Source organism: Polypterus senegalus, chromosome 1 (assembly GCF_016835505.1).
Source record: "Polypterus senegalus isolate Bchr_013 chromosome 1, ASM1683550v1, whole genome shotgun sequence".
Taxonomy (NCBI): Eukaryota; Metazoa; Chordata; class Cladistia; order Polypteriformes; family Polypteridae; genus Polypterus; species Polypterus senegalus.
The window spans coordinates 330,192,789-330,217,690 of record NC_053154.1 but is presented as its reverse complement, the minus strand read 5'-3'; the positions used below and the strand labels follow the sequence as shown (position 1 = coordinate 330,217,690).

The window sequence follows — 24,902 nt, the reverse complement described above, 5'->3', positions numbered from 1 at the left end:
CTCACTTTTTAGAATTTCTGGTAGTTGGTGAGCCAAAGCCTATCCCAGCAGCAGGCAGGGCCCACTCTTGTACTCTCCCCTTGGCCAATTTAGAGTTGCTGGTTAACCCATCCCAGAGTAGAACCCACACAGACACGGGGAGAAGGTGCAGACCCCACCTAGACAACAACCTGGTGTAGCACGGTGCTACCTGTCTGTACGTACAATCAGCATTATTCTCCATTAAAACATGCAAAATCAGGAACATAAATCAAATTAAAAAAATACCGTGGAATAGCTTGACTCATTTATGTCAACTTTGCAATCTTGCTGTTGTATTACAATGACTTTCATAAATAGAACAATTTAGGTCTTCATGGAAAAGGCAACGTCAGAGAAGCAGACTTGAAGAAAATGACCCCCCGGTCAAGGCTGTCCGCTGGGCCAGTGCCTACCTGGCTGAGCATTGCACAGATCGGTGCCACAGCACTCTGTAGTCCACACTGAACTGTTGCCACCATAATTGACTGAAGCAGTGATGTTGCATTTCTCGACTGACAAGCAGCTCTCTGAAAAAGTATACGTCCCCAAACCTGCAAGGAAAACAGAGGTGCAAATGACAAACTGGTCGGGTGACATTTGAATGTACGAGGTGGCCTGTGCCAGCCTGTTCTGTGTGTGTCATAAACTGACTCAAATTGGGAAGAAGAACTGCACAAACCCTCTATTGATAATGTCCAGTAGGCCATGGATATCATTTGGTCCTCCATTACATTCCTAAAATGAAAGCAAATGGCAAACACCAAGACGCTCCAGGCTACGCATTTCATTGGAAGAAACCAACGAGGGTCATGAAATAAGGGGCAGGTTAATAAAAGAAGAGTACAAATAGATGAGAAGGAGGCAGCTTGCTGTGATTAAGTTAAAAACACCTTAACGCTTAAAAACTTCAGCAGGAATCCTTGCACTGCCACTTTACTGTCTGCATTACGACACAACACAAGGCAGCCAAGATACCATCTGTGAGTAAGCCGGCTGATAGAACATTTCTATTGAAAGCAGAAAAAGAGACATTTCTATGTTAAAACTTCATCAAACTCCTCAACAACGCCCTGTGTTGACCAGCTGAAGCACAAAGAGTTACCTCAGGAACCAAAGCATCGCATCTTGTAAGGTTTAGTAGCGGCCAGGATCTCATCTCTGGCTCCACTGCGTTGTCTTTTTCTTTTTTTTTTTGATTTTCTAAATATTGACACTGATTATGCAGTTGTTGTGTTTTTTAAATTACTTCTTAATGAGTATTTTGTGTAAATGACTGTTCAATACTAACTTTGTAAGCCACAGAGGGCGGGGTAACTGAGGCTCCACCCACCTTCAAGCTTTATACTGGGGGAGTTTTTCCCAGCAGCTTTTCTGAATCTTCACTTTGTTTACAAGTGAGCAAGTGGATAACCTGCCAGAGGTAAACGCAACTACTAAGGAGGTACTGAGGGATTTGGAAATTGTAGAGGGAGAAGTGCTGCTCAGATTAAATAAGATGAAATCAAACAAATCACCAGGCCCAGATAATATTTATCCTCGTGTTCTTAAGGAGGCTAGTGAGTACATATATAAACCCTTGACACGTATTTTTAGGAAGTCACTGTGCACTGGAGAGATTCCAAAGGACTGGAAAATGGCAAATATCATCCCATTATATAAAAAGGGTGACAGGGCAGATCCAAGCAACTATAGGCCAGTAAGCTTAACAAGCATCACAGGAAAATTAATGGAAGGAATTATTAAGGATAAGATTGAGCAACACATGACAAGGACAGGAGTTATTCTGAACAGTCAGCATGGGTTCAGAAGAGGGAGGTCGTGTTTTACTAACATGTTGGAATTCTATGAGGAGGCAACAAAGGATACGATCAAAGTGGAGCTTATGATATTATTTATCTGGACTTTCAGAAAGCATTTGATAAGGTGCCACATGAGAGGTTGGGCATCAAGTTAAAAGAAGTGGGAATTCAGGGTGATGTTTTTAGATGGGTGCAGAATTGGCTCAGACACAGGAAGCAGAGGGTGATGGTGCGAGGAACCTCATCAGAACTGGCTGATGTTAAGAGTGGTGTTCCACAGGGGTCAGTGCTAGGGCCGCTGCTATTTTTAATATATATAAATGATTTAGATAGGAATATAAGTAACAAGCTGGTTAAGTTTGCAGATGATACCAAGATAGGTGGATTAGCAGATAATTTGGAATCCGTTATATCATTACAGAAGGACTTGGATAGCATACAGGCTTGGGCAGATTTGTGGCAGATGAAATTTAATGTCAGTAAATGTAAAGTATTACACATAGGAAGTAAAAATATTAGGTTTGAATACACAATGGGCGGTCGAAAAATCGAGAGTACACCTTATGAGAAGGATTTAGGAGTCATAGTGGACTCCAAGCTATCAACTTCCAAACAGTGTTCAGAAGCCATTAAGAAGGCTAACAGAATGTTAGGTTATATAGCACGATCTGTGGAGTACAAGTCCAAGGAGGTTATGCTCAACCTTTATAATGCACTGGTGAGGCCTCATCTTGAGTACTGTGTGCAGTTTTGGTCTCCAGGCTACAAAAGGACATAGCAGCACTAGAAAAGGTCCAGAGAAGAGCGACTAGGCTGATTCCAGGTCTACAGGGGTTGAATTATGAGGAAAGATTAAAAGAGCTGGGCCTTTACAGTTTAAGCAAAAGAAGATTAAGAGGTGACATGATTGAAGTGTTTAAAATTATGAAGGGAATTAGTACAGTGGATCGAGACTTGTATTTTAAAATGAGCTCATCAAGAACACGGGGACACAGTTGGAAACTTGTTAAGGGTAAATTTCGCACAAACATTAGGAAGTTTTTCTTTACACAAAGAACGATAGACACTTGGAATAAGTTACCAAGTAGTGTGGTAGACAGTAAGACGTTAGGGACTTTCAAAACTCGACTTGATGTTTTCTTGGAGGAAGCAAGTGAATAGGACTGGCGAGCTTTGTTGGGCTGAATGGCCTGTTCTCGTCTAGATTGTTCTAATTGTTCTAATTGTCTCTTACGGGAGTATATTATAAAGTCATTTACTAAGTTTGAACTTTGGCTTGGTTTAAAGGTTTAATTTTCTAATCTTTGAATTGAACAAAAATTCAAAATGAAACAAAGCTGTAGTTAGGAAACATCTCCATGTAGTCTTGGCGGTGTTTCTGCTTTGACGTTGGTTTAGCCTGCTAGTTTTACCCACTCAGTTTTGACCCTCGTCTAATGACATGAACCTCTTCACTATCACCTTTCATTAAGTTTCCTTTCCCAAGCACAGGGGTCGCTCTTCTCTGTGTTCACAACAAGGCGATGGCATTTTGAGATGCGGCTGTAAGCAGACACAGACCTGGTTGTCCCTTTTGTTCTTTTATTTTATATTGACGGCATTGAGGCTTTCACCTGTTCTTGTCTTGTTTTGTTTCACATTTTGTGCCTTCCCTGGTCACTTGTCTTTACTTTCAGTCTAAGATGAACCTGCAGCTCAACTCGATTAATTCAAATGAGGACTTTCAGGTGCCGCAGTCACGGCGGCCGCAGTCACATTAAAGATCTATAAAAGACTCCGGTTTGCTGCAGTTCTCCTGTGTTGTCTGCTCTCTGATTCCTCCTGCTTGTCATTTGCCAGATCATTGTATTTTTTGACAGAATTCTTTGTTGTTTAATCGATTATAATTATTTAATTATTTTATTAGTTCCTTTTTTTCTTCATGAATTCCTTGATGTTTTCTGTCTCTGTATTGTCACTGAAATAATAAATTATTTAAGTAAATGAGTCCTCTTGAGTTTATCACATTAATTATTTGTGTTTTTTTACTCTTTGGGGTAATTGACGTTGATCTGCATGAGCACATGGTGGTGTCTTCAAGGAGCTTACCCTGGAGTTAATGTCACATGTGATCTTTTAGGATCTTTGGGGGCACTGGCTTGGCAGGGGCACCACTGCTGGCTTGTGTGCAGAGCGGGTAAAGTAAATTCAACGACACGGTCGAAGCTGGCCTGCTCTTGTGTGATTCTCTTTCACTGTATAGAGGCGCTCCATGGATTTCACTTACTTGCATCAACTGACGCCACAGTTCCACATGTGGAATTCGGAGAAATACACGCAGTAGGCACGCTTGTGCAAGATTCCCAGGAAGTGGAGGAAAAACAACTGTTGCAAGTGATAATGGAGCCTGAAAAACAAAGGAAAAGCAGAGTCAATCATAAGGTGATGAAGAACACACAGACACAGAGGCCACGACAAACACATTCCACTGTAGAGCGTAGGGTTGTTGTGCTTTATCTGTGTTTAAAAAAATCAATACTTCTCACTCTATAAAGTGCCTTTAAGCATAAAGAGCATAAAACCCAGAATGAGACTTGCAAGTGGAATGATATGCAGCATTCAATGTGACTGCTGAGCTGCCGGCTCCCGATGACACACAGATATACAAAATACACAAGTAGACAAGACAAGTGTGAATGACACTTTATGGAAAAATACTCAAATATTTCCACAACACCAGGAGGCAGATGGTACAGTAATGAACAGCAGAAACCCACCGATTAGTGGCCCTGTGCGGGACAATGTAAAGAAATGAAAAAGCACTTGATTAGAAGATTCGAGATCCTTCCTTTGGTTACAAAAATGACTCTCAGAGACTCGTGGCATCAAGAGCAATGAGGACAAGTGACTGTAACAAGAATCTGTGGAGACTGTGCCCTCTAACACCATGGCAAAGGAAAACGTGCGACTGAGTGGAGCTGAGCCGATGAAGCCAAGTCTGATTAAAATGAAGCAGCAGACATGCCAGGGTCCTGCTATTCACTTACTGGGTTTATTGCAGAGATTTCCTTGGCAGCAGCTGATCTGAGATATGGACGCATTTCCCAGGAATGCAGCAACAGTCAGAGGATTGTCACAGAGGTTTGCAGAAGTACAGCCACTGAGAAGAGTCTGTCCATCACCTGCAAAAGCAGAAGAGCAGTTGGTTTCTTGAAAATGTAAAGAAAAATGAAAGTACGGCTTGACTTTGAGGTAAGACGGTCCATCTTGAAATATGATGGAGTGAGCATCCCCGATGAATGAAGGACTGAGCGTGTGTCTGCGATCAGAAATGAAGTGTAAAGGGTGGAATGTCAAGAAAATGAAACCTAGGCATTCGTCTTTGCAGTGTTTCCTTTTTTTAAAGTCTAGATGTTCAATGGTAAGAGAGAACAGCTTTGTGTTTATTTATAGAGCTTCCTGTACTGCAGGCTGCAACTTCATGTGCTGCGGAAATATTTCATAATGGATCAGATAAGAAATCCCTTTAGTTTTGATAAGGTATCTTAAATAGAAAAATCTTAAACCACACAGAGCATCAACGGCTAAACGAGACTCCGACTTTCAGCAAGAACATGGAGGCACAGCTGGAAATGTGTTAATGGGAAATCTCACACAAACATTAAGAAGTTGTTCTTCCCACAAGATCCACAGACACATGGAATAAGTGAACACGTAGAGTGATGGACAGCAGCACTTTAAGGCTCCCCAAAAACTCCATCTGGTGTTATTTTGGATGAAATAAATGAATTGGATTGGTGGCCTTGTTGGGCTAAAAGGCCTGATCTTGTCAAAAATATTCTAAAGTTCTAGCAATAACATTAAAGTGTGCTAACTTTAATAAAAGCAATTTGTTATAAAATTCAAACACTCTGGACAGCGGCCTTCATTACATTACACAACCGAATAAGAGTATGCAAGTCCACGCTGTCTCTGTACATATGAAACGACAAAACGTCCAGCGTCCATGCCCAGGGGTAACGTCGTCCGGCATCCACTAGAGGACTACAATGTTCGATGAACAAAGACAACTAGACGAACCAAAAAGAGATAGATAGATAGATAGATAGATAGATAGATAGATAGATAGATAGATAGATAGATAGATAGATAGATAGATAGATAGATAGATAGATAGATAGATACTTTATTAATCCCAAGGGGAAATTCACATAATCCAGCAGCAGTATACTGATACAAAGAAACAATATTAAATTAAATAGTAATAAAAATGCAGGTAAAAGCAGACAATAACTTTGAATAATGTTAGTATTTACTCCTCCGGGTGGAATTGAAGAGTTGCACAGTGTGGGGTCTCCTCAGTGTGTCAGTGGAGCAGGACGGTGACAAAAGTCTGTCGCTGAAGCTGCTCCTCTATTTTGAGATGACATGATGAAAGTTTGGACTTTTATTAACGCCCGAATTACATTGTTGTCTTAAACACATTGAACTGTAATGCATATTCATGAGGCGCACTTCATTTTGGTGCGCTTTTATTGTGTCATACTTCAAAACATACCAAACAATTGCTTTTCACTATGGCATGCAGTTTTCATGTCAGTTTAAATTCATTTTATTTGTGTCCATAGATTGCGTATCATAACTAAAAGCAGGTGTGATTAACTCTGTCAGTTGTGTTCAATTTTTATCACAATTTCCACTAAAATAAAACCTCAGTCCATAAAATAAAGAAATTAAAAACATTAACAAACGGATATACTATGAAGAACGTTTCCCTCAACACTTCCTGTAGCAGGCCTGCTATTTCTGTTCTGTCAAACGATTTCTGCCTTTTACAGAAACTGCATATTCCTCAGTCCTAATATCACCATAACATTTCCATTCCCATTTCCTATTTTTGACTTCCATTCTCTTCCTATTTTGCCAAATCGCTTACGACACGTTACGAAGGTACCCTGCATACAAGCAGTAGTAAATATCCGAGGTTATCCCACACACGTGCATTCCTTATCGCGGGGAAAACTGCAAAAACTCAATAAAAGTCATTAGAACATCGACCAGGGTGACGTTTCTGGGTGACATTTACATTGCGTCCAGTAGTCACTGCGGTCAAAGAACAATTTTTAAGAATGAAATGCACTTCTCGTCATTGAGGTTTACAAAATGTGTGAAGTACAATCTTCTTTATTTCTTTTTAACTAATTGGGTGTGTTGGTGTGTGTTGGGTGCCATTTTGTGGCATGTTTTGGGTCCTTGTTGACTCCATTTTAAGTTTCCATGCATTACTGAGGTTGATTGTTGTTGGCAGTGACATCCCATTCCTATCGGGTGCCAGTCTGATGGCTGAGGTGCCTCATTTAAGATGGCACACTAGCAGTTTCTGAGATTGAGTTCCTGGATTAAAAACAAATGTTTGTGGTGCAAATAATTAGCTAGGAATTCTTTTGCCAGTTATTTTGACTTTTTTGTGTTATTTATTTTTTTAAATTATTATTTTTATTTCAGTTCTGTTTTATTTCTTCATTTCATTTTTCATTTTATTTTTCCCATTATTATTTTGTTACTATCACATTGCCCTTTTTGGCACGGTGGCACAGTGGGTAGCACTGCTGCCTCACACTTAGGGGACCCATCTGGGTTCACTTCCCGGGTCCTCCCTGCGTGGAGTTTGTATGTTCTCCCCGTGTCTGCGTGGGTTTCCTCCCACCATCCAAAGACATGCAGGTGAGGTGCATTGGTGGTCCTAAATTGTCCCTAGGGTGTGCATATGTGCCCTGCGGTGGAATGGTGCCCTGCCCGGGGATTTGTTCCTGCCTTGTGCCCTGTGTTGGCTGACTTGACTCCAGCTGACCCCTGTGACCCTGTGTTGGGACTATAGCTGACTGGCTGACTGACTGGCTGGCTGACTGGCTGGCTGACTGACTGGCTGGCTGACTGACTGGCTGGCTGACTGACTGGCTGACTGACATTGCCCTTTTCTTTTCTAATGGATGACTTGTCGCTGAGACCTGGTGGTTGGTGAGCCCTGCAAGTCATTGAGGCGCCATTATTTAGGCTCCATCATTGGAGATCATTTCATTTGTGTTTTTCACTAAGAACGTTTTGTCTTTGTCATTGTCACTTTTCTTCGATTTGTTGTTTTGGCCTTTTATGATTGTCAATGTGCTGCAGATAATGGGAGCTGTCACAGTGCAGCAGGACAATGGCTCCAGACATCTGTCCATAACCAGAACTGTGCCCAAACAGGAGCACTCATTGGACAACTGAAAGAAGGTAGAGGGAGGGATGAACAAAGGAAGAAGTCAAAGCATCCAAACAAATACATTGCTGGGTGTTGAGGTCTTCCTTTCTAATTGATGAGCTTTGTTTTAACTTTAATTTCTACTAAGAAAGGCAAAGGTCAGAGCTGAAAAAAAAACTGCAGAGAACTAGAAAATGACGCACAAAAAATGGGAGTCTATTAAATGTGGAAGGGGGTCAAAAGAAAAAAGTCAAACCAAAACTAAAAACACCAACTCTAAAGGTAAACCAGAAAGTGCAGTCAAAGAAAAGAAGACAAAGCTGTTAATCTCTTAATGTCTTTCAGGAGCTCTCAACACACAGAATTGCTTTAAATAACCAGAAACGTCGATGCTTATGGAAGTGCAGCCCACTGCAGAGTTGGCGTGGCTTCAGTGTCCCCAGGCCAGATGTCACTCCTTCTCTCTCTCTGTCACTCACTTTTATGTTGCTTGCTTTTATAAACAGAATAATGCGGTGACATTTGTACCAGTTAGGGACCTTATGCTTCTGAAGTCTTTGTGGCCTACTGACTGCCCGCTGTGGCCTCACATGGCCTCTGGTTTGAGCTCCAGACGCTCTTATTGCACACATACTTGTCTGCCCTCTAAAGTATTGGGTGTCATTGCAGATTGTTTCTCAGGGGGTTGCACAAACCCCTAGGGCATTCCCTTCTGGGACAGATTCCTAAGGGAACTCTAATCCCTTTATGGCCGACAAATCCAGAGAAAATGCTGAGTAGGGTTACACTTTGCTTGGCAGGGTGAACGTATTCTTCTCTTTTGGAGAGCACAACACTGTTTCATTAGAGCACCTCTGGATTACATGTAGAAGTAGAATGCACTACCACAGCCCTCATATTAACTTTTAAGAAACTTCTGCCCAAACATCTTGACAGGAGCAGGAGTGCCAATCTTCCATACCTGCAGTGAAGCAGTTGTCCTGAATTCCACTGCAGTTCACGATGCTATCACAAATCCCGGTGCTTCCAGCACAGCACATCAGACTGTTGGGTTCGCTGGAAACATTCACTGTAATCAAAAACATTTCGAATAAATGAATGAATGAAGGCCAAAGTCCTCAAGGCATCAATGCAGAGGATCATCAACCACTGACTAATAACGTTAACCGGACCGCTTTGACATTAAACAATTTAAGATTTACAGATACATGAATAGTGGGCTTATCTTCAGATTGGGACCTCCTCGAATAAAGACAAAGCAGTTGCAGCTCCTCACATGACACATTCACGTAAAAATCTGTTTAGATTTCTTGAACCTTATTGAGTAAAGGCAAGAGGAGACGTGGAGGTGCAAACTCTCAGAAAATGCAGACATTAAAGCAGACTGACCTGTTGCGTTGTTGCACTGATCAGAGTCACAGCACCTCGATATCCTCGTTTTACTCACTAACCCAGAGTTTATCATCAGGCTGACATTGCATCTCTCTGGCGTGACACAACCTCTCTGAAAAGTGCTGAAGGTGAAGACATCTGTGAGGAAGACAAAGGCACTAACAAGTCAAGGCAGACGGTGATTTGCTTAGACCTTAGACCTTTGGACTATTAGAAGGTGAACTTTCCCAAACTTAATCAAAGTTACAAATACACCCTATCACCAGATTTCTCATGTTTCATCAAAACACACCCACATATTAAAATGCTGAATTTTCACGCATCCCACCCTTCTTTAAATATTCAGTTACAATGACGTTGTGCTGTTTGCAGTTCACTCATGAGCCCTCGAGAGTGAGCAGATCTTTCTGTGACACACACACGCACACACACACACTCTGTCAACAAGCTGACGTACCCAACGTGTCCACTTCCACGATTGTTGCGCATGACGAGTTCTGCAGGCTACACTGACTCGGGGAGTTTTGGCAGGAGTCCCAGGAGACGGACGACGTGCAGTCATTACAAACCAAAGCAGAAGCTGCACAAAACACAAAGAAACAAAGACACATCGTGAGGACTAGGTACTTCTACAAACTGTTTTTTTATCATTGGACACTGAAGTTTGCCGTGTGGTACCGCGCATGGCATTCAATACCCAGTCAATGCTTACTTCTAGGAATACCATTAAACAGGGCGGAAATGAAAAACGATGAGCAGCTTATCCACCTGAGGACGTCCTCATTTACTGACCCAAGGTAGTGCTATTCTGGGTAAAAAGTGCTAGAATTTTGTCCACTGAAGTATTCTTTTTAACAAATGATTTCAAAATCTCTTCTGTCTTACTGTATGATGAAGATGATGATACTTTAGTGCTTCTCTCAACATGCGGTCATCTGTCCCTCCACCTTTATGGTTCTCAAATCACTAAAATTTGCTTTTAGTTTGTGAAGCATTGGACACAAGTCCTGGGACTCTTCACAGACACCTCATCTACAGTGGGATACAAAGGTTTGGGCAACCTTGTTAATAGTCATTATTTTCCTGTCTAAATCGTTGGTTGTCACGATAAAAAATATCAGTTAAATCTATCATATAGGAGACACACACAGTGATATTTGAGAAGTGAAGTGAAGTTTATTGGATTTACAGAACGTGTGTAATAATTGTTCAAACAAAATCAGGCAGGTGCATAAATTTGGGCCTCGTTGTCATTTTATTGATTCCCAAACTTTTCGAACTAATTATTGGAACTCCAATTGACTTGGTAAGCTCAGTCACCCCTGACCTACATACACAGGTGAATCCGAGTATTTAAGGGGGTCCATTGTAAGTTTAATGTTCTCTGAAGAGTAGCAACATGGGGGTCACAAAACAACTCTCAAATGACCTGAAGACAAAGATTGTTCACCATCATGGTTTAGGGGAAGGATACAGAAAGCTGTCCCAGAGATTGAAGCTGTCTGTTTCCACAGTTAGGAACATATTGAGGAAATGGAAGACCACAGGCTCAGTTCAAGTTAAGGCTCGAAGTGGCAGACCAAGAAAGATTTTGGATAGACAGAAGAGACGAATGGTGAGAACAGTCAGAGTCAACCCACAGACCAGCACCAAAGACCTACAACATCATCTTGCAGCAGATGGAGTCACTGGGCATCGTTCAACCATTCGGCGCACTTTACACAAGGAGATGCTGTATGCGAGAGTGATGAAGAGGAAGCACAAACAGAGCCGCTTGAGGTCTGCTCAAGCACATTTGGACAAGCCAGCTTCATTTTGGAATAAGGTGCTGTGGACTGATGAAACTAAAATGGAGTTATTTGGGCATAACAAGGGGTGTTATGCATGGAGGAAAAAGAACACAGCATTCCAATTTAAACACCTGCTACCTACAGTCAAATATGGTGGTGGTCTCATCATGCTGTGGGGCTGTGTGGCCAGTGCAGGGACTGGGAATCTTGTCAAAGTTGAGGGACGCATGGATTCCACTCAGTATCAGCAGATTCTGGAGACCAATGTCCAGGAATCAGTGACAAAGCTGAAGCTGCGCCGGGCTGGATCTTTCAACAAGACAACGACCCGAAACACTGCTCAAAATCCACTAAGGCATTCATGCAGAGGAACAAGTACAACGTTCTGGAATGGCCATCTCAGTCCCCAGACCTGAATAGAATTGAAAATCTGTGGTGTGAGTTAAAGAGAGCTGTCCATGCTCGGAAGCCATCAAACCTGAATGAACTCGAGATGTTTTGTAAAGAGGAATGGTCCAAAATACCTTCAACCACAATCCAGACTCTCATTGGAACCTACAGGAAGCGTTTAGAGGCTGGAATTTCTGCAAAAGGCGGATCTACTAAATATTGATTTCATTTCTTTTTTGTGGTGCCCAAATTTATGCACCTGCCTGATTTTGTTTGAACAGTTATTGCACACTTGCTGTAAATCCAATAAACTTCATTTCACTTCTCAAATATCACTGTGTGTGTCTCCTATATGATATACTAGCAAAATACCCGCGCTTCGCAGCGGTGAAATACTGTCTGAATATTTTTATTAATAAAAAAGTAAACATTTTTAGACTGAACGAAAATAGGTCAAAAATTAATTGTTAAGGATCTCTCTGTATACCACGTTGTCAGTTCGGCCCTCTGGTTGTAATATGACTAAGCTGTGTGCTGAGCTCACTCTTGAGCATGCAACATACAGTTGGCCATGTGAAAAGCAATCCTGCCTCAAATAAATGCCAACCTTTTGTAGTGTTTGTCCCTGAGACTTATTAATTGTCATTGCGAAGCAGAGCCTTACTGGAAATTGAACGCGTTTGAATTAAAATGGGAGATTAGATGGTATAACGGGGATGCGAGAAATAAAAACTGTGTCACTGAGGCACTGCCAGTAAATATAGTTGCTTCAATTAGGTTGTTTTATAGAGATGTGACCTGAGGTCTTGTGCCGTTACAAAGTTTCGGTGGTTGTAAGTTTCTGCTTCCTTGGCGAAGGTCGTAAACGAAAGAAGACACCGCAGTGACACACAGAAGAGAACCCGTGGATTAAATAAAACCTACACAATAACTGTAACAATCGTAACAAATGAACAATAAAATAGAAGAGAACCCGTGAATTAAATAAAAAGGTTGCTTCGTTGGTGAAGGAAGGAAAAAGCACTTTCTTATATGTCGTTCGTTTTTAAAACAGTGCAGAAGCTCTGAAAAAGCTACTTCCTTCGCAAAGTAAAGAAACGACTGAAGAGACGGCGGTGACGCAGTAAGTGTTCGGCAAGGCAGCTGAAGCCCTGCATTATGGGATCTGTAGTTTATTGTGTTACCAGCGCTTCATATACCCGGGCCATTAATAACAATAATACAGTATATAAAATGATCTCGCGGGCCGGATATAATTACACGCCGGGCCGGATGTTGCCTGCGGCCCTTGAGTTATATATGTCAACGGGACATTGACTTTTTCCACCGTGTGCTTTGTTTCCGCAGTAGCTGGATTTATGAATATGCTTATCAGACGCTTCATATTTTTTGCTGCCTTTTCAATTGTGTAATTCGGTTTTGTTCAGCGCTCTTTGGAACTGTTGCTTTTTATCTGTGCACTGCGTCAGTTCACGTGAGACACTCAGTGTACATGCATCGAAGGTTCCCAGCTGTGCTGGTGCCATCTCGTGCTATGTCCATGGCTGTATTTAATGTTACCTAAAACTTTCTCTCGCAGTTTCGCTGAGTTTGTGTCAAACACCACCCTGACCATCTCATCTTCCTCTCCATAAGCACAGTCCTTCACCTGTGAATATTTACCCGTGGCAGTTTGCTATTGGATTGCCGCTGACGGACGGCCTTATATGGGCAGGCACTAAATTACAAACGCCAGCGGCAGCCTGTCTATGAACTTAATTTAAAGTGTAGGTTTACATCGTGCTTTGTTTCCGAAGTAGCAGAACTCATGAATATGGTTGTATATGTCACTCGCTCGCTTCTTATTGTTTCGCTGCCTTCTCAATTATATAATGCATGTTTTCTTCAGCGCTTTTTTGAGGTTTTCTATGTACTGCGTGATTACGTGGGAGGCGTGATGATGTCACACGAAACTCCGCCCCATGGCGTTCAAGCTCATCTCCATTACAGTAAATGGAGAAAAACTGCTTCCAGTTATGACCATTACGCGTAGAATTTCGATATAAAACCTGCCCAACTTTTGTAAGGAAGCTGTAAGGAATGAACCTGCCAAATTTCAGCCTTCTACCTACACGGGAAGTTGGAGAATTAGTGATGAGTGAGTGAGTGAGTGTGAGTGAGTGAGTGAGTGAGGGCTTTGCCTTTTATTAGTATAGATTTAACTGACATTTTTTATTGTAACAACCAACGATTTATACAGGAAAATAATGACTATTAACAAGGTTGCCCAAACTTTTGCATCCCACTGTACACCAAGGGTCAGTAGGTCGCCAATCAACAAGCAAGTCATCTTAGAAATCATTGAATGAAAATCCAAATGAAAGATCAGGTCTACTGCAACATGGAATAAATTAAAGGGCAACCATTAAGGGCCTTCTGACTGAAAGTCAAGGGTCATATGGTCACAATCTGCCCGTGCTGGACTATGGACCTTGGGTTCATTCTTTGACTGCCTATTTCAAGTCTTACTTGAGCTTCATCCACAGTTACTCTTCTTAAATGTCCCATTTGAAGCCTCTTACATCGGAGCCTAACTGGGCTGGGATGTGGATGAGTGTCAACTGGCCTCACCCAAGAGTTGTGCTACTTAAAGGGTGGGCCAGGTGTTAAAATAAGGGGACCAATACCTCTGTGTTAAAGTGCGGGTGGTCCTTGGCCAAGTCACACTGGAGTGTCTGATTGTGACACCTTCACTCACTGGTGTGCTCTTTGTGCCCTCTGCCAGAAAGACCAGAACCCAGAACAAGAAGAACAAAGGCCTCTCCTCGCTAATGTTTCTTCTCATTTTTTTTCTTGACAATAACTAATGTCCTGGCACTTACTGTGTGAGATGTATTCATATAATCCACCATCCTTAGAGATTTAAACACGGTGAAGCACCAAGACACGATCAACCAGCAGGTTGAGTTGATCCCTCATGTGGAGTCATGAGTTCCATGGATAATGGATGAGTGGAGGTGTGTCAACAGTGCAATGACAGAGTGATAAGCACTCGAGTGGTATGATAACAGCAGCACATCTGTTCAAAAAGGCTGGGTGGGACCCAGAAGAAAAGTGAGTGGCCGTTCAGTTTAGAGGAAAAGTGACTTCTCACACTCAACCTTCAAGTCCACTCTCTTACTGCTGGTACTACAAAATCAGGTCACCCTAACCATCACTTGCACTTTGACCAGAGAGGGATGTTGCTTGAATGTTACCAAACTCAAGGACTTCTGTCATTTCTTTTTTTCTGATGTTGCCATTTTGTTCCTTTTTACAAGTCCTTCACACACCCACACATTTTGAGTCCATCACGCCTTGCTTGGGGAAGTGGCAAGAAAACGTAGAGAACATGAGGAGAATGGAGTGGCCTTGTGGACTCAACTGAAGCTCTTGAAGCTGCAATTACAGCTTGATGCTGTCTCTCCCTAAATAGCAGCTCTAAGAAAAATTCCAATTTTTATTAATTCTTCTGGGAATTACATTTCAAAAAGATTATTAATCAACAATGGAAGTTACTTACTGGGATTGTTGCACAAGTTCCCCTGACAGCAGCTAATCTGAGCCCCGAGGGGAAGTTGCAGGAAGGTGAAGGCACTTCCAGGATTTTCACAGACATTTTGTGAAGCACACCCCTTGAAGACACTCAGCCCATTATCTGCAGGAAGACAATATGGACATTAAACATCATAACATTTAATCCAGTGAGCACCGAGGAATGACTGCAGATTAACGGGGTGTCATTTCAGGTCCGGTCTAACGCTCAGCTGGACCTTCTTGCTTTAGAAATGTCGATCTACACGAAGACATACCTGACGTAAAGCAGTGGTCCTCGATCCCTGAGCACGGCACCACATTCTGACAGGTGGGGTCACTTCCAGCACAGCACAGCAGGCCATTGGCACCAACAGGCACGTCAACTGCACCAACGGGGGACAAATCAACTGTGAGTGAGTGAGCTGATCTGCACTTGAATGTCATAAAAGCAAAGTTCCAAATTGAAATCATAAAAAAACTACAAGATTTGCATTTTATCAATAAAAAAACAAACAAGAAATAAACGTTTAACAAATACTACAAAGATACACATTTTACAAAACAAGCAAAGATTTTTATATGTCGGCTTTCTGTGACCTCAGGTGTGCTGCACAGAAAGATCAGGTCCGTGTGCCAGACATGTTAACTAAAGAACTTCTTAAAGAGAAGTTGAAACGGGAGGTCAAGCAACATGGCAACCAAAGATGAAACAAGAGACAAGAATTGTTGTCAAAAACTGAGCACAAATCAAAGCCAGAAAACACAAATGAGAAAAGACTTTTAAACTGTCAAAAGGATGATTGGAAAAAGGTATTGTTATCTGCAAATCTGGATGAGGAAGACCTCTAAAAGTCGACTAACTGCAAATGTAGTGGACATACAAGACATCTCCATATTGTTAATAGCGGGAGCAGATCAGGAGTCTTATAAGGACCGATTTGAGAGGAATGCCAAGGAAGGACATTGAAGGATTTGTCGTCTCTCTTCTTCCTCCAAATGTGCCACAAGTGAAGCCGTCACCAACACTTCACCAACTCCCAGAAGCCCACCCACCTTGGCATTAGTTAAGACCAACTGTTAGCTGAGGTACACCCAAGCATGAGAAGTGTTTTCTTTCTTTCTTTCTTTCTTTCTTTCTTTCTTTCTTTCTTTCTTTCTTTCTTTCTTTCTTTCTTTCAGGCATTGCCTGTTGGCTATTAACAGGATTTGAGGAAGCCTAACTCTTTTCACGTACAATACAAACAAGCAAATCCAGATGCTGTTCCTGTCAGGTGAGATATGCAGTGATAACTCTGCACCCTTATCTGTGGTTAAAGAACTACAGTTTGACGCGTGTCCACCACAGCTCATCTAGGCCTTCATACCAACATAGACCTCCATGTTGTAACATTTACATCTGAATGAGATGAGTGCCCATAATGGTGTGGATGCTGACCTCTCCCATTGTTGCACAGATCAGAGTTGCAGCACTGAGAGATCCAGCTGTTGCTCCCATATCCGTAATTAATGGAAATATTCCAGCCGCAGGTCTCTGGGGTGGAGCAGGATTTGTGAAATGAGCTCAACATGTTCAAGTCTGTAGAAGAACAAAAAAAAAGGGATTAGCCTGGAAGAGGAATGAATCGATACTGAATCAAAAAGCCAGACGTAAGAGGAAGCCATAGAAACAAAGGATCTCATACTGTGGAGCCTCTGCCCAGGGTCTGAGTGAAACGATAAGCGTAAAGCATCAGTGACTTCCAGACCCGCTGCTAGCACTTACTGAATAACCTGCCAGGACTTTGGGCTCATAAGCGTGGACGTGGCCAAAGGACCCAAGCCCAGCATCTCCCATCCCACCGCAATTCATAATGGCTAGAAGTGAAGAGATGTGAGAAAAAAAACTCAAGATACTGTTATACTCCATTTGTTATAATATTTAAGGTTAATGTCGGTGTCTCTGTAAAACACTTTTATGGATTCATTCACAAGAGCAGGCCAAGTCTGGCACACAGGAGCGAGTCTGGCTGCATTTAGAAAGCCATTACTTTAGCAGTCTGAAGAATGAACAGCTGCAGGGTAGGCATTGTGCTATTCTTGTATTTTTGGAGGTGGAGTTGAGTCTTTTACTGTCCTTGTTTGGAGACCAGAGAGGACCAGCGGATGGACCTGCCGGTATAAAAAGGCTTGAACGACGGCCAAACCCTTTGAAGCTGACGGCCGGATGATGTTATCATCATCCGTCCCGAAAATCCTTTCAGCGCGGCAACGGAAAATGGCAGACTGTATACATCAAGATCCGACCTTGTGTATTGTCTGCTATAGCTTAAAAATGTAATTGTCATTAAAGAAAGCTAAGTATGTATCTCTGATGTGATTTGTAACCGACGTATCACTATGGGAGGGATATCGCCTTTTAATATCATATCTCTATATTTTTTGGTTACTTAAAAATTTAAAAGAACGTATTCCAATTAGGGAGCTTTTGCTTCTACAGGAAACAGATACCATTTAAAAAAACAGGCAGAAGAGCAGGGCCTGCAGTCCCATCTTGAAGCTAAGACAGGTTTGTTACTTACTGGAATTTGTGAACGGACTGTCACTTTAAAGATGGGGAACTTCAATGTGACCAAACACCTTGAAGTGTGCAATAATGAAGCACTTACATTTAATTAACGACAGCAGCTACTACACTGCTGATCCCATAAACTGTTAGTTATGTGAAGGCACAAAAAGCCTCTTTGCATTTCGTTTATGTCAACCTTTGGCACGCCAGCCTCATTCACAGCCTCCTCTGCCCAGCTTAAGCTCAGGGTTATTAAAGTGTAATCGACGCTCAGACGTTTCCATTCCCAGAGTGCACTTCTTTTAGGGCTATGCATGGCTGAATAGTGTGAAGCCTATCTGTACTCAAGGGAGGCAGTCATTGGGTTCAGACTGGTGGATTTGCACTCCAATTCTCGCCATTTTCTGCTGTTTTCAGTGAACCGTTGTCGTCTGGTGATGGGGTTGCGGTTTTTTGCTTTCTAGACGGGATTCTCTGTTAACATCTCTGTTAGTATTTCTTTGGACAGTAACTAATAGGCACCATACTTTTACTTGAACTGTTTTTACCTTCTGCTGAGAAAGCCATACAACAGCTCATAATCCACACTAAAAGGATGAAGGATTATTTTAAAAATCAAGGAACGAAATCCCAGCAGCTCTGACAGGCAGTCACCATGAGTGTAAAATGGTTTGATAAGAAAACCTTCAAATACAAAGATGTTGTTGTTTCCTTTGTCCTCACTTGCATTCGATGACTGCACCGCCGTTGCACAAGTCGATGTATTGGAAGGACACAAGGCGATCTGGGTCCCCTCACAATACTCAGAGTCACATGTGAAGCAAATCAAAGATGAATCTAAAAAACAAAAGATAATCAATGAATAAATATAATAATAATGATAATAATACATTTTATTTAGAATGCAATTTTCTTAAACCCAAAGCAGGAAAAAATGAAACACAAAATAAGTGCAGATACAAACTGGGAATGATGTGTCACGCATGCGCACCACAGGGTCACCTTCCAGGTGTGCCTGAAGTAAGTCGTACCGTCCCTGGTCGAGAGGGGGCGCAGTCGCTAACAGTCTCGTCCCCTTCTTCCCTCAAAGGCCTTGAAACACCTCGCCGTGAGGTCACTGGCGTGAAGGAAGCCCCACCCCTTCCAATCCACCCAATAAAAAAGGAGAAAACGCTCGCGGCAGGCAGCATCTCCTCTCTACGTTGACCCTGCTACTGTTCTGAGCCACACCAGAAACGCTTGTCTGACTTTCCAGAGAGAGGACTACCTTAGATAAAGAGGGCACATTGAGGCGCCAAACGTTTGGTTTATTTTCTGTTTTTTTGTTCTAATTAAACAGAGTTTTGTCCAGTTGGTATCTCAAGCATTTAAACTGCGTCCTGAACCTCATATCACCCTGCTACAAGTGGCATAAAGGTAATAATAAGACTGGCATCAAAAAATTGTAAAAAGTCAAATTTCACTTCATTGGAACTTTACGGCTGCCACCTTTCATTTTTTGGGTTTATTGACTTTATATTCAGGTTGATAACGCACTTGTGGCTGGTGTTAGACAAGTTTAACTTTACATGGAGTTTCATAAATTGATGCTATAATTCGCTTCACATGTGATTTCACAGTTATGGACTGCAAAACTCGCTTAATCAGCTTTGTTGTCTTTTTTGGAGGTCTTTTTGGTGTAAAGGTGGAATGTCCCACCTTCATAAAGCATTCATCACACTTTGGTTTGCCACTTCAGTCGATTTTATGGCTCTTGTCTTTATCACTGTGGACAAGCGCAGTGTTTTTACTTGCATGTGGCAGTTTGGTCATGGGGTTAGAAATTCACTAACAAGATAAGTAAAGCTTCTGATTTTACAGTGGTGTGTGTGTGTGTGTGTGTACTTGTAGAAAATCAAAATCATTTTCTCCTGGAGGCTACCAAAATTAAGATCAAGATGTTTCCAAGATATCCGGCCTGATCACTGAGAACTTCATACAATAATAACTTCCAACAAATAGACGTGTCTTCTTCAGATCAGTTGCATCGTGTTTCTCTCGTTGCAGGCTCATGGCTTGTAGTTTATAGTCACATACTTACCTGCATATGCTTCAAAACCAGTTGGACCGATGTCCAGAGAGAACTGCTGTAGAGATGGTTTCATTTCCAAGGACTTTTTGCCGTCATAGGACTTGGCCTATTGATGTTACCCACAAGTGTGCACAGGCAGTCAAAGAAATGTGTACATGGCGGATGATGAAGAGTAAGAAAAGAAGGCACACAAACACTCACACACCGCAACAGGTGAGCAAAGGTCGATGGGCACAGAGGTGTTACGCAACCACAGATGCCAATCTGTCTGCCTATGCCGCTTGTAACCTTCATTTGAGCCAAAGTGTTTAGTTTCAAATTCAGTCTTATTAAAGTTGTTCACTTGATTCCGTTTCCAGCTTGTTTCATGTTTTAAGTTAATGTGTTTGACTGCATGCCATGATGCCGTACCGTCAGTTGTGTAGTATTGTAAAACTTTCAAGTGAGTGATTACCTGCAGTGTCACTGAAGAGAAATTTACATGGAAACAAACAGTGTGGACAGATTGGCACTGATTTTATTCTTATAATATGACAGTTTGAATATTATGTGCATGGAGACGGGCCAATAGACAACATCTCACACGTTATTGGATTTCCACTGCAGGAAAATGCCAAACAAATGAACGACTGCCCTTTCCTGTTTCTTGAAGCCTGCAGGTGAGGACATTCCTGCTATTCATGGAGGATTATACCGAGGATTGTTTCTGTCTCCGATGCATCTTTAGGATTGTGATTATCATCACCTTTGGCAATGCAGGCCTCACACTGCCAGAAAAACCACAAGTGACATGTCAGCAGAGGTGGGTAGTAACGAGTTACATTTACTCGAGTACGGTTTTGGTGGACTACTTTTTACTTCTACGTGAGTCATATTATTTTGACGTAACGCTACTCTTACTTGAGTATGATTTTTGGATGCTCTACCCACCTCTGCATTTCAGCAAATGTCTACGTGTACAGTAAATGGAAAGGAGTCTGGTGATTTTTTTTGACTAGAGAACTTTATTTAAATCCTTAGTAACAGGCAGACGCATGTAGAATCAGCACAGGAAAAAGCTAAAAGGATAGAAGCAATGATTCAAATATGACTGGTCATGAAATACTGCTTGTTTTGTAAATTTGTGTCGCTGAGAATGTGTGCTTATCGCTGGCTCACCACTACTTTTCACTGTGGCTACACAGTCTCTGGTCTGTAAAACTGTTTTTGAGTGAAACAAAAAGACCAACCTGAACAGCGCGTAGAACGTCACTCATGGACGACACAGAAAAAGAAAGGACAGAGTGACGGAGCTCGAGATAGCTGACAACTGAAACCAAAAGCGGCCAAGATGACTCTTTAAACTTCCATTATCTTATTCAGATTGCAATTCCTTAGCCAGTTCAGGTCAACTGAATCATTACAAAGTCACTCGTGTTTCGTATTTTGATCGTGACCTCCAGCTTATTATTACAATGGTGTCACTAGAGAGCAATACTTACTGGCAGGCTTGTTACAGGCAGTGCCTTGGCAGCAGGACATCTGAGACGTGAGGGCAACATTTAGATAGGTGCTCAATCCCACCGGGTCCTCACAGACGCTTCCTGACGCACATCCCATGGTGGTATTTACACCGGCACCTGAATATCAAGAACGAAAAACAAAAAGGCAAAATTGTTGAGCTTTAAAAATTCAAATACAAAGGCAGATATTGGCACAAGTTAATTTCCTTTGAAACTGACCAAATAAAGATTACAAAGGAAGTGCCCTGCACAAACATGATGCTGTTATTTAGTAAACTGATGTTTAAATCGGAATTCATTTGACAAATACCGTAGACCGTATATTGTAAAAGGATTCATTATTTAGTGACACTGTTGTGACGAGGCGGTGGCTCGTGTTCAGCACGCCTTACTTAAAAATGTTCTTTACTGTAACGATTAATGGAGTGCAGCAGATGACTTTAAACAGGGCATTGTGTGGGGCGGAGGGGGCTTATGGATGTTGTAGTTTTTTTGTTCTGTTATTCGCTATAACTTAATTGTGGCGGCCGCTGTACTGCTCTCCTTTATCAGATTCCTCAAATTCAATCAGCACAACATAGAAAATATGGCTTTCCACCATTGGGTCAGTGGTGACCTTTTCTTGTCACTCTTGCTCATCTGACTTTATCTACTGGAAGAGGAGCATCTCTGAGGCCCATTCAGACTTTGCATTGGCTGGTGGGACAAACCTTTTGTTGGAGTGGAGAAACACGAGCCGTCGTTTGTCTCCAGCTATGGTCCGTTTGCACTTGGATTGATGTTTGTCTTCTGCAGTGACAGACAGACTGCCTCATAATTGTTAAAATGTCATCCCTTTCTGTGTCAGTTTTGGACTCTTGTTATACATGTGTAGTCTATTCAGATCATTCATTATGGATTGATATAATTTAGTGGCTTGATGGACTGAAGGTCAGCGGAGTATTTACAACAGAAGTGCTTTAGTTTGGTTTCATTATTAAACGTAGCACCATAGTGCTTACGTAAATCTGTGCTGACTTTGTTGCCCGTCCACTACAACACCATCAGTACCAGAATGGTTGATTTTTACTTAGGTGACAAAGCCGTGTGCCATAAAAGTAATGCCAGGCTCAGAACAGCACAGTGTAAAAAACAACAGCAAAATCCTGCTGTGTCCAAATCACAAAGCCTTAATGGACGGCACCTTCACACCCATAAAGGCACAACTGTCCTCTCTTGAAAACTGGAGACCGCATTTTAAATGAACAATGGAGCAGGAGAGGAACACGAGACAAGATTTGTGCCAAATTTGATAACTGGAGCTCTTTTAGCCAGAACCCAAGCTACACTCAGGAATCAAAGTCAGAGAGAAATAAGTGGAAGCGGAATTCAAAAGAGATGTTTTTGTCAGAACCAAAAAGTTTTTAAAAATTCAGAGTCCCAAAGCAAGAGCAATGATTTGTTACCGATGAAATGATTAAAAATTTAAAGCCTTTGGAACTGCAATTGAAGATTAGGGCTGACCTAATGAGGTGAGGGTCTCGACCTCAGTCCAGTGCCATTTGCAGTTTCCTCCCATGAGTTTGTTGTCCTCTGAGCCTCTTTGTGGTCTCGGACGCAGGAATCAAACAGGCGCTTGCATTGCCTCTCCCTGAAATCCCCCGTTTTGGATGCACGTTCCGCATTTGTGCGCAGTGAAAGCCAACACACCAGAGTAATGTGAGGTGGCATATCTCCACTTCTCCATGTCTCGTGACTTTGTAACCACACACAAACTAACCTCAAATTTGGAATCTCTGCACGTCACAATCCTAGGATTGCCATACAAATAGCCAGAAAGTCCAATAGAAGTTGTATAATACCTCTTTAATAATCAGAGATCATATCTTGATATGAAAGCCCCATATCACGAAGATCACTAAACATCCGTCCACTCACTCCTCCATGTCCTGAGTCACCAAATCCAATTTAGGATCCCAAAAAGCTGGAGGCAGCAGGTGCAAGTCAGGACCCTGGTGGGCACACAGCTCGTCATACAGAGCAGACTTCAAGTCACCAGTTAACTAAACCTGAACGCCTTTAAGATTTAGGAGAAAGTCAGAAAATGAAAAATACAAAAGGGCCTCCAGAGGGAGCCTGTGAAGTGTACCCAGCATGCCACTGGGTCAAGTCGGGAGGCATTAACTTGCCATCCTGACCCAATTCAACTTCTGTGACATGTTCTGATCACGTGCCAGCACTGCACACTGTGGTACATGACTGTGACAGTGACTGTGACACTCATTGAAGCGTCCAATCTGTGCACACAATACATGCGATTGACATTACACAATGAAATCGGGACGCTCTCTCATTACTGTGAGTCAGTTGAGTTATCGCTCTTCTTGTAAGCTGATAAGCCGTTAGAATGTGACGACACAGACATTATGCTTTAACACTTCAGGTCATATTCCTTTGAGATAATATGGTTTTTTAGCGGCCACTTTGGTTTCCATCCTTTGGCTCGTGGTGATGTTGGCTTCATTTACCTGATCTAAAGCAGTAGTCCTGAAAGTTGGAGCACATTACGACGGCCTGGCAGGAGCCGTCCCTTCCTGTGCAGCACATCAGCCCATTCGGCTCGCTGCCAATGATCAGAACTGGAATTAGAAGAGAAAGCAATGAGTCTCATCACATATCTTCAAGAACCACTGGCCATTTTTAGGCTGTGCTGTACATTTATCTACAGAGGACATAAGCAGAGCCAAGTGTGGAGATCATTTGCTCCTTTGTATTCTCAAGTAAAATGAAGCACAGCATACAAAAGGGATAAGCAAAGAGAGAAAGAACGAGACCCAGCGGCGTTGACGTTTATAAGAGGAAGTGAAGTCATTGACTGCATCAGTCGCTCGTTCTGCAATTCAACTTTCATTTCTAACCGTAATTAGTGTTGCACACATCAGAGCTGCAACACTGAGAAACCCATGTTCTGCTTCCATAGTCATAACTGATAGAGGCGCTCAAATCGCAGTACGCTGAGGGAAGACAGGATCTCCAGGTGTTTACAAAGGAGTAGAAAGCTGTAAAAAAAAAAAAAAAAAAGATTTAGACATAAATAAATAATAATACTAGCAAATACAGTAACAAGACAAACACTGTGCATATACCATACATGCACAAAGACAAACACGTATATCACAAATACAGGTTATGGTTACGCATGGGATTGTAATGATTGTAACTCGGTGATGTGAGGCTGTGACGATTGTGATTGGATATTGAGAATGACTGGACTGTGTAACAGAAGAAATAAAATAGTCCAAAAAATAAAGAATCATTGCTGTTTATTAACTGTACCTCGTCTCATCTACTGGCCTGACGTGTTTAGTGTTGCCATCTGTCGATGTTCTGAATGCCCGTCTCGCCCTTTTGATGTCTTCTGGTGTTCTCTCAGTTCTCAGTGATCCAAATAAACCATACCTTAATATTACCAATCATTTGAAACTTATGGGACACTTTAAAATAGCCTTTTGAGAAACAATTCTTTCTCACTAAACTTACAAGATCTTCTATGTATCTCTTTTACAAATTGCACGTATGCTGTAACGGTGAACACACAATTAGGCAGTAAAGGGTTGCCCATGGCCAATGACACTACA

General features: G+C 42.0%; 1 protein-coding gene across 1 annotated transcript in view; it reads right to left on the bottom strand.

Moving 5' to 3' along the window:
* Positions 1-24,902, bottom strand: part of LOC120517732 — a 154,726-nt gene that overhangs the window by 108,553 nt on the left and 21,271 nt on the right. The window contains exons 14-26 of the mRNA XM_039740230.1: positions 24,183-24,323; positions 23,793-23,903; positions 21,265-21,402; positions 18,436-18,549; positions 16,603-16,743; positions 15,443-15,550; positions 15,154-15,288; positions 9,890-10,012; positions 9,430-9,570; positions 9,002-9,109; positions 4,847-4,981; positions 4,087-4,206; positions 435-572 (exon numbers count right to left, since the gene is read on the bottom strand). Of these exons, the coding sequence (XP_039596164.1) occupies positions 435-572; positions 4,087-4,206; positions 4,847-4,981; positions 9,002-9,109; positions 9,430-9,570; positions 9,890-10,012; positions 15,154-15,288; positions 15,443-15,550; positions 16,603-16,743; positions 18,436-18,549; positions 21,265-21,402; positions 23,793-23,903; positions 24,183-24,323 (1,653 nt within the window). The remainder of the gene's footprint in view (positions 1-434; positions 573-4,086; positions 4,207-4,846; positions 4,982-9,001; positions 9,110-9,429; positions 9,571-9,889; positions 10,013-15,153; positions 15,289-15,442; positions 15,551-16,602; positions 16,744-18,435; positions 18,550-21,264; positions 21,403-23,792; positions 23,904-24,182; positions 24,324-24,902) is intronic.